The sequence below is a fragment of the Hemiscyllium ocellatum genome, chromosome 31 (assembly GCF_020745735.1).
Source record: "Hemiscyllium ocellatum isolate sHemOce1 chromosome 31, sHemOce1.pat.X.cur, whole genome shotgun sequence".
NCBI lineage: Eukaryota > Metazoa > Chordata > Chondrichthyes > Orectolobiformes > Hemiscylliidae > Hemiscyllium > Hemiscyllium ocellatum.
This window is the reverse complement of record NC_083431.1, coordinates 47,217,114-47,235,360: the sequence shown is the minus strand read 5'-3', so window position 1 is coordinate 47,235,360 and position 18,247 is coordinate 47,217,114. Positions and strand designations below refer to the sequence as shown.

The 18,247-nt window shown below is 43.2% G+C and overlaps 1 protein-coding gene across 1 annotated transcript in view; it reads right to left on the bottom strand.

Moving 5' to 3' along the window:
* Positions 1-15,738, bottom strand: part of LOC132830271 (scavenger receptor cysteine-rich domain-containing group B protein) — an 84,705-nt gene extending 68,967 nt beyond the window's left edge. Inside the window, exons 1-3 of the mRNA XM_060847814.1 lie at positions 15,624-15,738; positions 11,260-11,289; positions 7,347-7,652 (exon numbers count right to left, since the gene is read on the bottom strand). Of these exons, the coding sequence (XP_060703797.1) occupies positions 7,347-7,652; positions 11,260-11,289; positions 15,624-15,738 (451 nt within the window). The remainder of the gene's footprint in view (positions 1-7,346; positions 7,653-11,259; positions 11,290-15,623) is intronic.
* Positions 15,739-18,247: the final 2,509 nt, after the last annotated feature.

Sequence of the window (18,247 nt, the reverse complement as noted above, 5' to 3'; positions counted from 1 at the left end):
ATCTCACTTTTTAGATTAGAATCAATCTGAACATCAGGTCATAGACAGAGAACACATGGGGCCACCACCTTCAACATATTGTCTAGCTATCATCATTGTTAACAGCTAACATGAGAATGCAACTTTTAAAAAAAGGGTTTTGTGATTTACACATGAAAGAAGTGAAACTATCACTGTATTCTAACAGATGAAAGGCTTAACAGACAATAATTTTTCAATGTATAATTTTCAGTTACATCACACTGCAAATTTTTGCTCTACATTCTGTGTTACGATCGAGCCCTCCGCTATCACCTGATGAAGAAGCATCCCTCTGAAAGCTAGTGTGCTTCCAATTAACCCTGTTGGACTATAACCTGATGTTGTGTTATTTTTAACTTTGTACACCCCAGTCCAACACTGGCATCTTCAAATCAGTCTCTTGCTGTTACTTCAGCACTGACACTAACCAATCTCCCTCTGTAGCCCCAGCACTGATTCTAACTAGTCTCACACAGTAACTCCAGCACTGACGCTAACCCGTCTCACACTGTATCTCCAGCACTGACTCTAACTAGTCTCACACTGTAGCTCCAGCACTGACTATAACCAGTCTCACTGTAACTCCAGCACTGACTCTAGCCCGTCTCTCACAGTCATTCCAGCACTAGTGCTAACCAGTCTCACCATGTATCTTTAGCATTGACACTAACCTGTCTCACACAGTAGCTCCAGCACTGACATGAACCAGTCTCACACTAACTCCAGCACTGACTCTAACCAATCCCACACTGCAACTCCACAATGACTCTAACCAGTCTAATTCTGTGACTCCAGCACTGACTCTAACTAGTCTCACACTGTGATCCCAGCACTGACTCCAACCAGTCCCTCACTGTACCTCCAGAACTGACTCTAACCAGTCTCACACAGTAACTCAGCACTGACTCTAACCAGTCTGAAACTGTAACTCCAGCACTGACTCTAACCAATCTCCCACTGTAACTCCAGCACTGATTCTAACCATACAATCACTGTAACTCCAGCACTGAATATAACCACACATTCACTGTAACTCCAGCACTGACTCCAACCAGTCTCTCACTGTGACTCCAGCACTGACTCCAACCAGTCTCTCACTGGAACGTCAGCACTGACTCCAACCAGTAGCACACTGTAATTCCAGCACTGACTCCAACCAGTCTCTCACTGTAACTCCAGTACTGACTCTAACCAGTTTCTCGCTGTAACTCCAGCGAACCAATCTCCCACTGTAACTCCAGCACTGAATATAACCATACACTCACTATAACGCCAGCACTGACTCCAACCAGTCTCATTCTGTGACTCCTGCACTGTCTCTAACCAGTCCCTCACTGAACCTTCAGAACTGACTCGAACCAGTCTCACACAGTAACTCTAGCACTGACTCTAACCAGTCTCTCACTTTAACTCCAGCACTGACTCGAACCATGATAACACTAACTCCAACACTGACTCTAACATGTCTAACACTTTAATTCCAGCACTGACTCTAACCCGTCTTTCACTGTAACTCCAGCACTAACTCTAACCAGTCTCTCACTGTATCTCCATCACTGACCCTAACTAGTCTCACACTGTAGTTCCAGCACTGACTCTAACCAATCCCTCACTGTACCTCCATCACTGACTCTCACACAGTCACACACTGTACCTCCAGCACTGACTCCAACTAGTCTCACACTGTACCGCCTGCACTGACTCTAACCAGTCTCATTCTGTGACTCCAGCACTGTCTCTAACCAGTCTCACGCTGTAACTCCAGCACTGACTCTAACCAGTCTCACACTGCAACTCAAGCACTGACTCTCACCAGTCTCACACTGTAACTCCAGCAATGACTCAAACCAGTCTCTCACGTTAACTCCAGCACAGACTCACACTGTATCTCCAGCACTGACTCAGCGGGCTGTGAGTTCATGGAATGCCCTGCCAGTAGCAGTGGTGGACTCTCCCTCTTTATGGTCATTCAAGCGGGCATTGGATAAGCATATGGAGGTTATTGGGCTAATGTAGGTTAGGTAGGCTTCGGTCGGCGCAACATCGAGGGCCGAAGGGCCTGTACTGCGCTGTATTTTTCTATGTTCTATGTTCTATGTTCTATGATTCTAACCAGTCTCTCACAATAACTCCAGCACTGATTCTAACTAGTCTCACACTGTAATTCCGTCACTGACTCTAACCAGTCTCACACTGTCTCTCCAGCACTGACTCTAACCAGTCCCTCACTGTCTCTCCAGCACTGACTCTAACTAGTCTCACACTGTAACTCCAGCAATGACTCTAACCAGTCTCCCACTGTAACTCCAGAACTGACGCTAACTAGTCTCACGGTGTAGTTCAACAATGACTCAAACCAGTCTCACTCCGTAACACCAGCACTGAGTCTAACCAATCTCACACTGTATCTCCAGCACTGACTCTAACATGTCTTTCACTGTAATTCCAGTCTGACTATAACCAGCCTTTCACTCTAACTCCAGAATTGATTCTAACCATCTCACACTGGAAGTCCAGCATTGTCTCAAATAGTCTCAAACTGTATCTCAAGCACTGACTCTAACTAGTCTCACACTGTCACTCCAGCACTGTCTCTAAACAGTCTCACACTGTGGCTCCAGCACTGTCTCGAACCAGTCTCGCACAGTACCTCCAGCACTGACTCTAACCAGTCTCACACTGTCACTCCAGCACTGACTCTAAACAGTCTCATACTGTATTTCCAGCACTGACTCTATCTACTCTCACATTGTAACTCCCGTACTGTCTCTAACCAGTCTCTCACCGTACCACCAGCACAGACTCGAACCAGTTTCACTCAGTAACTCCAGCACTGACTGTAACCAGTCTCTCACAATAACTCCAGCACTGACTCTAACTAATCTCATGCTGTAGATTCAGCACTGACCATAACCAGTCTCTCACTCTAACTCCAGAACTAGTCTCACAGTATACTCCAGCAATGACTCAAACCAGTATCTCACTTTAACTCCTGCACTGACTCTAACCAGTCTCACGCTGTATCACCAGTACTGATTCTGACCAGTCTCTTACTGTGACTCCAGCACTGAGTCTAACTGGTCTATCGCTGTAACTCCAGCACTGAGTCTAACCGATCTCACCTTGTAGCTACAGCAATGACTCTAACCAATCCCTCACAGTAACTACAGCACTGACTCAAACCAGTCTCTCACTGCATCTCCAGCACTGATTCTAACCAGTCTCTCACAGTAACTCCAGCATTGACTCCAAACAGTCTCGCGCTGTAATTCGAGCTCTAACACTAACCAGACGTTTATTGTAACTCCAACACTGACACTCACCAGTCTGTCACTGTAACTCCAGTATAGACTCTAATCAGTCTCACACTGCATCTCCAGCACTGACTTTAACCTGTCTTTCACTGTAACACCAGCACTGACTCAAAGCAGTCTCTCACTGTAAATACAGCACTGATTCTAACCAGTCTAACACCGTAATTCCAGCGCTGACTCTAACCAGTCTCTCACAGTAATGACAGCAGTGACTCTAACTAATCTCACGCTGTAGCTCCAGCAATGACTCAAACCAATCTCACACTGTAACTCCACCCCTGACTCTAACCAGTCTCTCACAGTAACTTCAACATTGACTCTAACCAGTCTCACACTGTAACTCCAGCACTGATTCTAACCAGTCTACACAGTAACTCCAGCACTGCCTCTAACCAGTCTCACACTATAACCGTTGCAGAAAGCTGCCTGCATTACTTATAAATTCGTATGCATGGCCACTTCGTATCATTGACACCACTCCTTCTGTGATTGGGAACATTTAAAACCGTACTGTTTACACTGACCACACAGTAACAAACAGGGTTATCATACAGGGTGTACTTCAAATGAAAATAAACACAGAAATGCTCTGGGATCTTTCGTTCAGCTGCTCAGCGCTGCGTAAAACTCCAGTCGGGATAAATAGAGCTTCTCCCATTACTAGTTTCAACATCATGTATACTCTCTCCTGCTGGCCCAGTGTAGAGCAGACATGGGGAAAGACAGAGAATGCTGCATAAAACAAGCAGGTCTGGCAGCAGTTGTTGGGAGGGAAACAGAGTTAACTTTCCAAATCCAGTGTGATTTTTCTTCGGAACTGAAAGGGATTGGACAATGTTTTGTTTTTGTATTGAGGTATTATTGTCTGAGCATGTGCTATGCTCCATTCAAACAATGTAGTAGGCTCAGCAAAGCTGGGTTATTGAAATGGCAAGGTCATTCCTACAGAAGGAGAGGTGGTAAACACCAGCAGCAATGAAGGTGAACAGCCCAAAAGGATGAAGTTAGAAATCATCTTGGACCAAAGCCAAATAATTAAAACTGAAACCTGCACAATGTGGTACTGGATGTCATAGAAACTCAACAGTACAGATAGTGGCCATTCAGCCCATCAAATCTGCACCTACCCTCTGAGGTGCAGCCCATCCAGACCTACCTCACCTCACATAGATAAGAGACAGGACAGGCGCTAATTGAAAATTTTTCATCAATATTCACAATGTTGTCGAGGAGAATACTGAGATACAGGCTGTTAGACTAGACTGGATTGAGGTTCACAAGGAGGAGGCGTTGGCAATTCTGGAAAGTGTGAAAATAGATAAGTCCGCTGGGCCAGATGGGATTTATCCTAGGATTCTCTGGGAAGACAGGGAGGAGATTGCAGAACCTCTGGCTTTGATCTTCATGTCATCATTGTCTACAGGAATAGTGCCAGAAGACTGGAGAATAGCAAATGTTGTCCCTTGTTCAAGAAGGGGAGTCGAGACAACCCTGGAAATTATACACCAGTGAGCCTTACGTCAGTTGTGGGTAAAGTGTTAGTAAAGGTTATAAGAGATAGGATTTATCATCACATAGAAAGGAATAATCTGATCGGGGTAGTCAACACAGTTTTGTGAAAGGTAGGTCATGCCTCACAAACCTTATTGAGTCCTTTCAGAAGGTGATAAAACAGGTAGACGAGGGTAAAGCAGTTGATGTGGTGTATATGGATTTCAGTAAAGTGTTTGACAGATTCCCCATGGTAGGCTATTGCAGAAAATACAGACGTATGGGATTGAGGGTGATTTAGCGATTTGGATCAGAAATTGACAAGCTGAAAGAAGTCAGGGGTTGGTGATTGATGGGAAATGTTCATCCTGCAGTTCAATTACTAGTGGTGTACCGCGATGATCTGTTTGGGGCCACTGCTGTTTGTCATTTTTTTTAAATGACCTGGAGGAGGCTGTAGAAGGATGGGTTAGTAAATTTGCAGATGATACTAAGGTCGGTAGAGTTGTAGACAGTGTGGAAGGATGTTGCAGGTTATAGAGGGATATAGATAAGCTGCAGAGCTGGGTTGAGAGGGGGCAAGTAGAGTTTAATGTGGAAAAATGTGAGGTGGTTCAGTTTGGAACGAGTAAGAGGAATTCATTGTACTGAGATAATGGTAAGATTTTTGGAAGTGTGGATAAGCAGAGAGATCTCAGTGTCCATGTACATAGATCCCTGAAAGTTGCCACCCAGGTTGATAGGGTTGTTAAGAAGGCATACGCTGTGTTAGCTTTTATTGGTAGAGGGATTGAGTTTCAGAGGTATGAGGTCATGTTGTAGCTGCACAAAACTCTGGTGCGGCCACACTTGGAGTACTACATACAGGTCTGGTCACCGCATTATAGGAAGGATGTGGAAGCATTGGAAAGGGAGCAGAGGAGATTTACCAGGATGTTGGCTGGTATGGAGGGAAGGTCTTATGAGGAAAGGCTGAGGGATTTAAGGCTGTTTTCGTTAGAGAGAAGAAGATTGAGAAGTGACTTAATAGAGACATATAAGTTGGATTAGATCGGGTGGACAGTGAGAGTTTTTCCTCGGATGGTGATGGCTAGCGCAAGGAGACATAACTTTAAATTGAGGGGTGATAGATACAGGACAGAGGTCAGAGGTAGTTTCTTTACTCAAAGAGTAGTAAGGGCTTGGAACACCCTGCCTGCAACAGTCGTAGACTGCAACTTTAGGGGCATTTAAATGGTCATTGGATAAACATATGGATAATAATGGAATAGTGTAGGTTATATGGGCTTCAGATTGGCTTCATAGGTTGGTCCAACATCGAGGGCTGAAGTGCCAATACTGCTCTGTAATTTTCTGTATTCTATGTTCTATGTTCACCCTATCCCCATCACCCCAGATTTCCCATAACAATCATTCCAACCTGCACAGCATTGGACTGTGGGAGGAAACCAGAGCACCTGGACGAACCCCATTCAGATATGGGGAGAACTTATAAATTTCAGATGGTTGTCTGAGGCTGGAATCAAACCAGGGTCTTTGGCGCTGTGAGGAAGAGTGCTAACCACTGAGCCACAATGCAATCCGTGTCTTATAATGTCTCATTAGATTAGATTAGCTTCCCTACAGTGTGGAAACAGGCCCTTCAGCCCAACTAGTCCACACTGACCCTCCGAAGAGTAACCCACCCAGACCCATTTCCCTCTGACTAATGCATCTAACACTATGGGTAATTTAGCATGGCCAATTCACCTAACCTGCACATCTTTGTGCTATAACGTTACGTCTGTGTCATTTGTGATAAAAGTTTTTATTGCGTGAGGTATTTCAGCCCTATATATTGGTGCTTGATCTTTGAAGGAGTTGTCCAAAATGTCCCACTTTCTTACCCTTACTCACAGCGTTGTAAGATATTTCCTGGTTGAGCATTTATCCAATCCCCTCTGAAAGTCACTGTTGCTCTTTCAAGTGGTGCATTCCAGATCATAACTACTCATTGCATCAATAAAATTCTCCTCATCACATTCAGGTTTCTTTGCCCATTATTGAAAATATGTTTTGTTTGATTACCATCTCTCCGGTGAATGTAACATTTGTCCTTATTCCCTCCACATTACCGTGATATGCTCTTGCCTAACTCAGATGGGATTTTCTGTGCCAGCAAAGTGATAGCAATACAATTCAAGTGATCAGAGATTAGGATCCTGGTAATGGGGCTTTTAACTTTCGCTTGCACCCTAGTCCAACCATGGCACGCATTTTAAGAGAGGGCTGTGGACAGGAAAATGGACTCTGGAAGCAAAACTGGAATTATCGATCAGAATTGAAATTAAGATTACAGCATTGAGGTGGGTTAATTACTTTATCATCACTCTGAATTGAGATGCTGTTTACCCACTGAGGTATGTTATTACCAACTTGTTCAGTCATTTACAGTATTAACAATTCTCAGGTCTAGGATTAAAACCAAACTTAATTAAGATTAAAACTAAATTTAATGAGGATTAAAAGTAAACTTTGTACCATTGCATATGACTGCCACATCCTCATAATGGTTGCAGTTGTGAATGGCCCAGCCCAGGCTTCCACACTCGCTCAGTGATGACTCGGTCCCTTTGCAATCTACATTGTCCAGCAGTATCAGCCCTGACCCTCTGCCAAAGGGCAGGGTTCCTGCCACAGAGAGGGCACGGCCACATCCAAGCTGCTGGCAAACCACATTGGCATCGACGATGTCCCAATCATCATCACATACCGTTCCCCAAGTGCCATTGTAGAGGATTTCCAAAAGACCCTGGCATGGATTGTGCCCATTCACCAAGCGAACTCCTGGGGTCAGAAAATAAAAAACAACTTGTGAAAAACTGTTCACTGTCTTTGTTTGACAAACAAATTCTCAATATTTGAAAATACTCAATATTTTCGGTGCCTCCTCTCCATTTCTGTAGTCCATTCAAAGAACTGAACTATAAACTGAAAGGAAAAAGAGTTACTATTGCAAACATTTTATTAACTGGCACCTATGGGACCAGGATTGCGCCAATTGTTCAAGTATTTTGGATAATCAAGAGACCCACATAATCAATGTAAAAACACACACTGAGTAATAGAAATGTAATGCAGGGGATATGCACATCACTAGTATATGTCATTTAAATAATAACGCAACTTTGCCTTAAATAAAACATACCAACAGCCTTCTCACTCACACTCTGAAGTGACTACTCAGACATCACATGGTATTTGAGGGGGACTTGTTTCAAAACTGAGTCCATTCTTGTTGTTCTGCAGGGCCATTCGATTGGACACCAAGTATATTTATCCCTATTGAGATAAATAAACTAAAAACTATAATAATTGGACAGAATAATAGTGTGAACTCCATGGTATTTGAGGCATATACTTTTTACCAGTTTATCGAGAGTGCTGGTTCATCAACTTCCAGTTAAAACAAAACTGCTGTCCCACTGCCCACAATGTTAGAACACTCCAAAGCACTGATGCAATTACTTTTGATATTAACAGCTGTTGTACAGGAAATGTGGTCACTTATTTATGTAATGGACGCCGACAAACTAAAGACAGTGAAAACTGAAAGAACTGCAGGTGCTGCAAATCAGAAACAAAGACAGAAGTTGCTGGAAAAGCTCAGCAGGTCTGGCAGCATCTGTGAAGAGAAATTAGAGTTAACGTTTCAGGTCCAGTGACCCTTCCTCAGATTGGCCCTCACTGGTCCATGTCGACCAAAATGTCCATCCAGTCGAGCCCCATATCCCTGCACTTGGCCCATATCTTTCTAATCCTTTCCTATCCATATATTCGTCCAAATACCTGTTAAATGTTGTTAACGTACCTGCCTCAACTACTTCCTCTGGCAGCTCAGTCCACCTGCGTACCAGCCTCTGAAGAAAAAGTTGCCTCTCAGATTCCCTTTTATTTTTTCCCCTCTAACCTTAAACTGATGCTCCCTAGTCCTCAATTCCCTAACCCCAGGAAAAAGACTGAGGTGCATCACCCTATCCATGCCTCTCATGATCTTATACACTTCTATAAGGTCCCCCCCTAAGTTTCCCATGCTGTACAAAGAAACGTTCCTGCATGTTCAACCTCTCCCAATAACCCAGACCTTTAAATCCTGGCAACATCCTTGTAAATTTCTTCTGCACTCTTTCTAGTTTAATAATATCCTTCCTATAGCCAGGTGACCAAAACTGAGCACAATACTCCAAGTGCGGCCTCACCAACATTCTGTACAACTGCAACATAACTTCCCAACTTCCATAGTCATGTGATATTGATTGAAGGATGAAATATTGATTATGACATGAAGGAATGAAAATATTGTACATACTGCCAAGAAGAATAACTAGATCCTGCAGTCAAGGCTAACTCATGATAGATTCACTTCCAGTTTGTTCCCTTGCCTGACCCAGGCCCACATTTCCACAGTCATAAGGATTTTATGCCAAGCCAAGATAACAGAAGGACGCTGAATGCTGAAATCCAGGCCCATTTCCAACAGATCCTATTTTTGCCAGGATAAAGGAGGGGGGATGTTAGTCATACACATTTGGGAAACTCAATCCAGTCAGGGACATCTGAACTTAATGCAGAGTTCAAACAATTTTTGCTGAAACAAGTTTCGCTTTCTACAGTGTGTGATTTACCGTTCTCAGGATACCCGTGAATGTGTGAAAGAGGTACAGAAGGTCTGCTGAACTTTCAAATTGACACGCTATTTAAATTGAAAATGTACAACCTGCTCTCTCTCTCTCTCTCTCTCTCTTTCGGGTGACAAAAAACCTCAACAGAAATTTGTGGGCGTAATCCTGAGGGCTATCATTGCAGTATGAGTCTGGCTTAACTATCAATCTATCATTATCACATTAAGCTCAGAGTTGGTCCAATAGTTCCAATAGGTTATTGAGAAATCAGCTGACATCGATGTGGGCTACAAATACAACTCTTCTGAATAATAAAGGAAAGAAATTTTAAATAAACTCAACAAACTCAAAGAGGATAAGCCCTGGTCCTAATTGTTTACATGGGCAGATATTAAGGGAGTCTAGGCAGGATATAGCTCAGGCACTTTCTAACAATTCATCAGAAAACAGCTGCAAGCCAGACAAAAAAAAAACATGTAGAACATGTTCAGGGAACGAGAGACCAGTCAGCTCAACATCGGCACTAGAAAAGGTAATGGGAATAAAGGACCAAATAGAAAAGCATCCAGAAATCAGAAATACAACAATGTGTGGTCAGAAGGATTTGAAAAGAGATGTCTTGCTTGGCCAACCTCACAGATTTATTTGAGGAGGTAACACAGAGGATAGATAAGGGTAACATCATAGATGTAATTTATCTAACTTACCAGCAGCCCTCTGTATGTTACCATGCAATAGATTAGAGAATAAGGTTGGAGTCAGGCGGCAATTATCAAAATGGATAGGCAGGTGGCTTAAAGAGTTGGGTAAAAGGAAGCCATGTTGAATGACAGGAAATGAGAAATAATGCCCCATGACACTGTGGCAGCCCAACCCTTGCAGTTTCCCACTTGCTGTGGGTGGAAGTACTGGCCATTGCCTGGACCTCCCAGGATGCCTGGTGCCAACATTGTCATTAAGGCTCAGTCTGCGTTTCCAGCAAGTGCTGGCAGCCTGAAATGTAGCTTCCCTGCAATGTTCCTGCCCTGCACGGCTCTTGTCAATTGCTCCAGACATGTTGGACAGAGGGAAATTGCCATTTTGCTTTGGCACAGAGGGTTTGGAGGTCCTGGTCAGTGCATTGCCCTCAGAGTTTGTTGACTGGTGTCTAAGATGGAAGGTCAGAGGAGCAAACTGCAATGTGAAGTGACTAAGCCACTGCTAACTGGTGGATTGGAGATCGGTGTGGACTTGTTGGGCCGAAGGGCCTGTTTCCACACTGTAAGCAATCTAAAAAAAATTGCGTTCATCAATTAGAGGTTCAGAAATATTCATTGAAATAACTCCACAAAGACCAGCGTCTTGTCACCAAGCAACTCTTTATTTCCATGTACATAGTACATGACACTGACCCAGCTAGCTCAGAGCCAGCTCTGAGAGTGAACACATCTGACACTCCTGTTTATATCTGTCAGCCAGGGCTCCCTGAATGGACCAGATTAACAGCCCCAATTAGGGAACTCATATTCGATAAAGTCTAGGAGAAAGTGAGGACTGCAGATGCTGGAGATCAGAGCTGATAAAATGTGTTGCTGGAAAAGCGCAGCAGGTCAGGCAGCATCAAAAGAGCAGGAGAATCGACGTTTCGGGCATAAGCCCTTCTTCAGGAATGTTCTATAAAGTCTACCTGGCTGACCTTATTACAATCACTATGTTCACCTTTATAGAAACATGAGATTTTATTAATGAGCAGAAAAGAAACGCTGATATTAATCCAAGGCACCTCTCCTTACCTTCATAAACAGGGGCTGATGCTGAATCATCTAAAATGAAAGAGGAGACACACAAGTTAGTTCTGAGAGGGGTAGACAAGTCTCATTAAATTGTATGCTCCCAAACTGACTGAAATGCCAACGCTTGTATTTCAGATTTGATGCAAGATGTGACAGATGTTGGAGATCTGAGATGAAAAGCAGAAATTGCTGGAGAAACTCAGCATCTTTAGAGAGAGAAACAGAGTGAACATTTCGTGTCCAAACTGGCCTTTGTTGGAATTGAAGAAGGGATGTAATAGGATTAATGCAGTTGTAAAAATAGTGGGAGGTGGGTGAGTGGAGGGCCAGGCATGGAACATAATGCAATGCCAATGGTAATAATTAGAGCAAAGAGATAAAGAATCATCTATTTATTTATTCTTTAACACTCCCAAAATTAGCAGAAGTCCTGGTGAGAACACAAAAAAACTACAAGGAATTCCAAAGACCTGCCAAGTAATGTGGCTGTAAAAATACAAAGGGTGGTTGCCACCTGTCATTTTATTCAGCAGGATTCATAAAGAGAGTTGTCGGACAGAGAAGTCAACTGCAAACTATTGAAAAGGCACTAACTTCAGGCAGTATTGTTTGGGAAATATACCTGTAGATTAGATTAGATTACTTACAGTGTGGAAACAGGCCCTTCGGCCCAACAAATCCACACTGACCCGCCGAAGCACAGCCCACCCATACCCCTACATTTACCCCTGCACCTAACACTACGGGCAATTTAGCATGGCCAATTCACCTGACCCGCACATCTTTGGACTGTGGGAGGAAACCAGAGCACCCGGAGGAAACCCACACAGACACGGGGAGAACATGCAAACTCCACACAGTCAGTCACCTGAGGTGGGAATTGAATTCAGTCTCTGGTGCTGTGAGGCAGCAGTGCTAACCACTGTGCCACCCACTCATAGTTGACTGAATTTCACTGAGATCCTGGGGTAATCACTGACCTGAGACCACTCTGGTACAAATGGTAATCAGCTTATCAAACTTAAAAATAAAAAAAGTTCAATCAAAAAGTCTTCTATTTCCTGCCAATGTATTCACATTTCAACCATCATACATGTACCAAAGGAGTCAGCTCAATTCAGCTCAACTCAGATTTCCACTCAGCACTCCACAGGATTCCTAATGGGTACAGCTGTCCCAGGCTGTTGCTATTTTCTTGACCAGGGCTAACTTCCCAGGAATCAAGCTCACTGTTTTCAGAATCAAACTTGTGAGTACTACCACTGAGCTGCCGCTGATAAAATATTCTGGAAGGTGTGGGAAAGGGGTTTATCTGCCTGTGTGTGTCAACTAGAAACTGTTGGCCTCAATTAGTCTCGCAATGTTTTGTCACTGCATGAGATCACAGCAAATGTACACTTTGCACTTTATTAGAAATACCCAATACCCAGGTGAAGTAGGGAGATGCTGGTAAGGGGGGTTGTGGTGTTCAACTGTTTGAGGTTTGATTATGAGTGTCTATTAACAAATCTATCCTCACAGTACTTGATTGGTTCAGTCTGTGTGTTAATAGATCTGTGCTCACTGTGCTTGATTGGTTCAGTCTGTGTGTTAATAGATTGGTGCTCACAGTGCTTGATTGGTTAGACTGGGTGTGGACTCAGAGGAAAGTAAACACATCTTACAAAGAGCTGGAAGCCTTGATCTTGAAGCAAGGAAGGGGCAGACATTTGAAATAAAAACTATTAAGAAAACCCTTTAATCATCTAGAAGTATTTTTGCATCACTCTGAAACATACAACAAGGGCTCCCATGAGTGTTTCACGATTGGGAAGGGCTCTACTGGGCACAGCAAACAAACAGTCCCCAGAGAACAGGAGCTTGGCATTTTCATCCAGGTATAGTTTCCCTGAATCTGATCAGAACAACACGATTCAGATTGTCTTGCTATCCTGGGCCACCCCTCATTCCCTTTCATTTATACCCGATATACTTGGGTTAATAATTACCCCATTAACCATTCCTCATGATGAACTGACTGACAGATTACAAATGGTAATTTACTGGCAACCAAATTGATTGGATTTATTGCCACATCAATGAATGGCTAGAGCTGCAATTCTATCCAGACAATGAGGCATCTCCTCCCCTTCATCTCTGAACATGAAAGAGGTGATGTGAATTCTGAAGAGAGAGACTGTGTATTCTGTGATATCTGAGGAACCTCCCACTGCACTTAAATAACAACAAGAATACTTCCACAGTGTTAAGTAAAAATGATACACCTTCAAGGATTTGCCAAATGTGGAGCAGCATTTTAGGCTGGGGGGGGTGGGGGAGAGGGCCGGGTTAAAGTCAGGGATGAGTTAATTTCCGCATGGTTAGCGCTCCTTGCAACCAATTAAATTCCATCCCTGCTACACCTACCTATCCTGTCAGTCCCCAGGAAATGGTAATACACAGTCAGTTCTCAGATAAGGTGATAGTTCCATTCTCCTGTTATATGGAAATTGTGCCATTTAGCTTAGTGGAGTTGGAATCGTGTTACAGCAAATACAGGTAAGGAAACTTCACACTCTATAAATAACAGTCTAACTTCGCCCATCACGTTAAAGCCAATTTGCTTTGAAGACACATGCGTTATAGCAGAACCAGCTGCATAGCGGCCATTCTTACAAGTGACTTACTTGTGACTTCACGTTTTGCAATGTGTTCAGTTTCTGAAAGAAAGAAAAGATACTAAATGCAAATTCCTAATTTGACAACATTTCCAAAAGAGCTATTTATCTCTACCATATAATCTCTTCTGAGTGTGGCTGTGTTCCCAGAGGCATGTGTGAACCTGAACCTGCTGTATCTCTCCTGTTGATTTCCACCAGGGGTTTCCCAACCATTACACTCTCTGAAATATTGTGGTTGAATTTCAACAGGGTTCCTGTTTTACTTTATTCATAAACCAATCTTTGTGTATATATTCACATAGTCACAAACACACTTCAGTTCTCTAAGGTAGCATACCAAGGAAAGAAACATTTGAAACCCTCTATCCAACAAATCCAGGCCATCTCCTACACATACAAGACTGTGCATACATATGTGCATTTGAGGCACTAACACGGATCTCAGTGAATAATGGAGCAGACTTGATGGCAATGAATGGCCTACTTATGCCCCTGCATCTTAAGAATCAAATCTCTTCCTGCACACTCAGCAGAACCACCTGGTGCTCAATAACACCACACGTTACTGCTGCTGACTTTGCAATGCACTCCTAATGTGCGGCAGCATCTTATGTTCAGCTGTTTATTGGGTTTTCCAATTTCCCAATAAATGCAAGTGGGTTGCTCTTTCATTGTTATCCTGACATCCCACTGGTCAATTCCAGCACAGCCTCAGTCAGAATTGTACAACTGCTGTTTCTATTAGTGGCTGCAGAGGGCACTGTGGGCTATGAAAGGCAGAGTCGGACTCTGGATGAGGAGAGTCAGACTGTATCCAATCAAGGCACCAGGAGGAATGGGGAAAATAGAAGGTGTTTGCTAAATAATTACACAACAAAAGATGAGGAGCACTATAGAGGGTGACTGCTTGGCACTCAGAAGAAACCAGTTCAAATTTAGCTGCTATTCACTGCAATCTAGCAACGTAGTGAATAAGCAATGAGTTCAAATCTCACTATGGCAATTTAAAACCGATAAAAGGTCGGTGTTAATAAAATTACCATGAAACAGTCTGATAGTGAACAAGACAGGCTTTAAAAACTATGCTTTTTAGGGCAGGATACATGCCGACGGTATCACATTAGCCTTTAGAATGCCTACAATGTGGAAGCAGGTTATTCAGGTCATTGAGTCCACACCGACTCTTGGAAGAGCAGCCCACCCAGACCCCACCAGCCTACCCTATCCCCGTAACATTACACTTCCCGTGTTCAATCTGCCTAACTGTGGGAGGAAACACATGCAGGCATGGCGGGGGGGGAACAAGCAGACTCCACACAGATAGTGTGGCTTCAATCAAACCTGGGTCCCCTGCACTGTGACTCCACTTCCACCTGAATACAGTTCAGTCTTTACTAGACTCTTGTTAGGATAAGCAATAACTACTGTCTTGACCTGTGGTTCCAGATTTGGAGGTAATCCATTCCTTTTGGTGAGCTAATCTTCTCAATAAACGTGAATGACAAGCACTCTCAGGTGTTTTCAAGTTTAAAATAAAACCATTGCAAAGCTAGCAGAAGTCATCCATCAGATAATCAATAGTCCCATTGCTGCTTGTTTCTGATTCTGCAACTTTGCTTCAAATTCCAAATGTTAAAAATTCAAAGAAAGAATTTACTGTCACTCACCTGACTGACAGCAAGGGGCACAGGACTTTAAACTTACCTGGAACAACCATATAGATCATCACAATAGTTACTGAGGTGATGAGGATACCAAGCAGCCAAAGGGAAAGCCTCCATCTTCTGAGCTGGACCTTCACACGGTGCCTCAGAGACATTCCCTTCTCGTCGTCTTAAACTAGTTTCTTTCTTGATCAAATGCTGAAGTCAGAAACTGTCTTCAAAGTGCTTATCCTGCCTGCACGGAATAAAATAAAAACAGGGTTATATGACAGGTGGATTATCTTTTAAATTAGTGACGTAGCAATCTGTAGGGAACTTTACACTTTCAAACTTGGCAACGTCTTCATATGGGTCACCACTCAGAGCTGGAGGCTCCAAGGACGTGTTCCTCATTGTAATATACCATCCATTTGTAATACTCCCCCCAAACACCAGGTCTGACTGACTGCATCAGAGTGTAATGGGGGTCACTAGTCAGTCTGTTGTCTCTCTCAGGATTCCAGGATAGGAGAGAAATGACTAGGAATGCCAGAAAAGGAAGAAAAATATATAACTTTTGATGTGATGCTCTTGTGGTGGAGTGATAATGTCCCTACCTCTGATCTGGGTTCAGATCCCTACCTGCTCCATGGGTGTATCATAACAATACTGAACAGACAGATTAAAGATAGTAGTAGACTTTAAAATACTTCATAAAGTATTTTTCCCAGAGTGCTGGAATGCAAATCAAATATTATGAGATTCGTTTATTTGTTTTAATATATAATTAGCGCTGAAAATGTGTTGCTGGAAAAGCGCAGCACGTGAGGCAGCATCCAAGGAGCAGGAGAATCGACGTTTCGGGCATAAGCTAGAAGGGCTCATGCCCGAAACATCGATTCTCCTGCTCCTTGGATGCTGCCTGACCTGCTGCGCTTTTCCAGCAACACATTTTTAGCTCTGATCTCCGGCATCTGCAGTCCTCACTTTCTCCTTAATATATAATTATGGGAGGATGATAGAAGCAAGTTATCTTACATCCTTTAAAAAGGACTTGGATGAGCACTAGGCACATCATAACATTCAAGGCTATGAACCAAGTGCTGGGAAATGGGATTAGGTTAAAGGTCAGGTGTTTTCAAGTGGCACCACACTCGATGGGCCAAATGGCCTCTTCTTCACTGTATGATTCTGTAATTCAATCCCACCACTTCCAATTTTCAACATTGCGGGTTCAGGGTGCAGGCTGTTGTGGGTCATAATCTTTCTACACTGAGCGTGTTTTCCACTTCCCCTGACAAGGAACATAGTGTGGCTTGAGCTTACAATAACATCCCATTGCCAATGAAACAGATTATCCCCCCTTACGCAAAATGGCATTAACGTTCCTACAGGAACTAGATGTAGAAAATTTGGGATGTAGTTATAGTGGAGCAGTTCACGAGAAGTTCACTAAATTGATTCCAGAGATCAGGAGGTTGTATTATGAAGAGAGACTTAACAATTTAGGCTTATACTCTCTGGAGTTTTGTAGAATGAAAGAAGATCTAATTGAGGTACAAAAGATGCAACAGTGAATTGACAAAGTAGATATAGAGAGTGTTTCCTCATTTGGGGCTATCTAGAATGAGATTGCACATGATTGTATTTGGGAAGACTCCTGGGAGAATACAGAACAAGGCTGCATTTGGATCTCATTTACCTGCCTCAGAAGTGAAAACATTGCCATTCAATGTAATGTTCAAGGTCAATGCTCAGTACGGTTATACTTTTCAGACCAGTGCAAACAGGGAATCCTGAGGAACAGAATGTACCTGTATTTGGAAAGGCAAAGACTGATTAGGGATAGTCAACATGACCTTGTGCATGGGAAATCATGTCTCACAAACTTGATTGAGGTTTTTGAAGAAGTAACAAAGAAGATTGATGAGGGCAGAGCAGTAGATGTGATCTATATGGACTTCAGTAAGGCGTTCGACAAGGTTCCCCATGGGAGACTGGTTAGCAAGGTTAGATCTCAGGGAATACAGGGAGAACTAGCCATTTGGATGTAGAACTGGCTCAAAGGTAGAAGACAGAGGATGGTGGTGGAGGGTTGTTTTTCAGACTAGAGGCCTGTAAGCAAGTAGAGTGCCACAAGGATCAGTGCTGGATCCTCTACTTTTTGTCATTTACATAAATGATTTGGATGCGAGCATAAGAGGTACAGTTAGTAAGTTTGCAGATGACACCAAAATTGGAGGTGTAGTGGACAGCGAAGAGGGTTACCTCAGATTACAACAGGATCTTGACCAGATGGGCCAATGGACTGAGAAGTGGCAGATGGAGTTTAATTCAGATAAATGTAAGGTGCTGCATTTTGGAAAAACAAATCTTAGCAGGACTTATACACTTAATGGTAAAGTCCTAGGGAGTGTTGCTGAACAAAGAGATCTTGAAGTGCAGGTTCATAGCTCCTTGAAAGTGGAGTCACAGGTAGATAGAATAGTGAAGAAGACATTTGGCATGCTTTCCTTTATAGGTCAGAGTATTGAGTACAGGTGTTGGGAGGTCATGTTACGGCTGTACAGGACATTGGTTAGGCCATTTTTGGAATATTGTGTGCAATTCTGGTCTCCTTCCTATTGGAAAGATGTTGTGAAACTTGAAAGGGTTCAGAAAAGATTTACAAGGATGTTGCCAGGG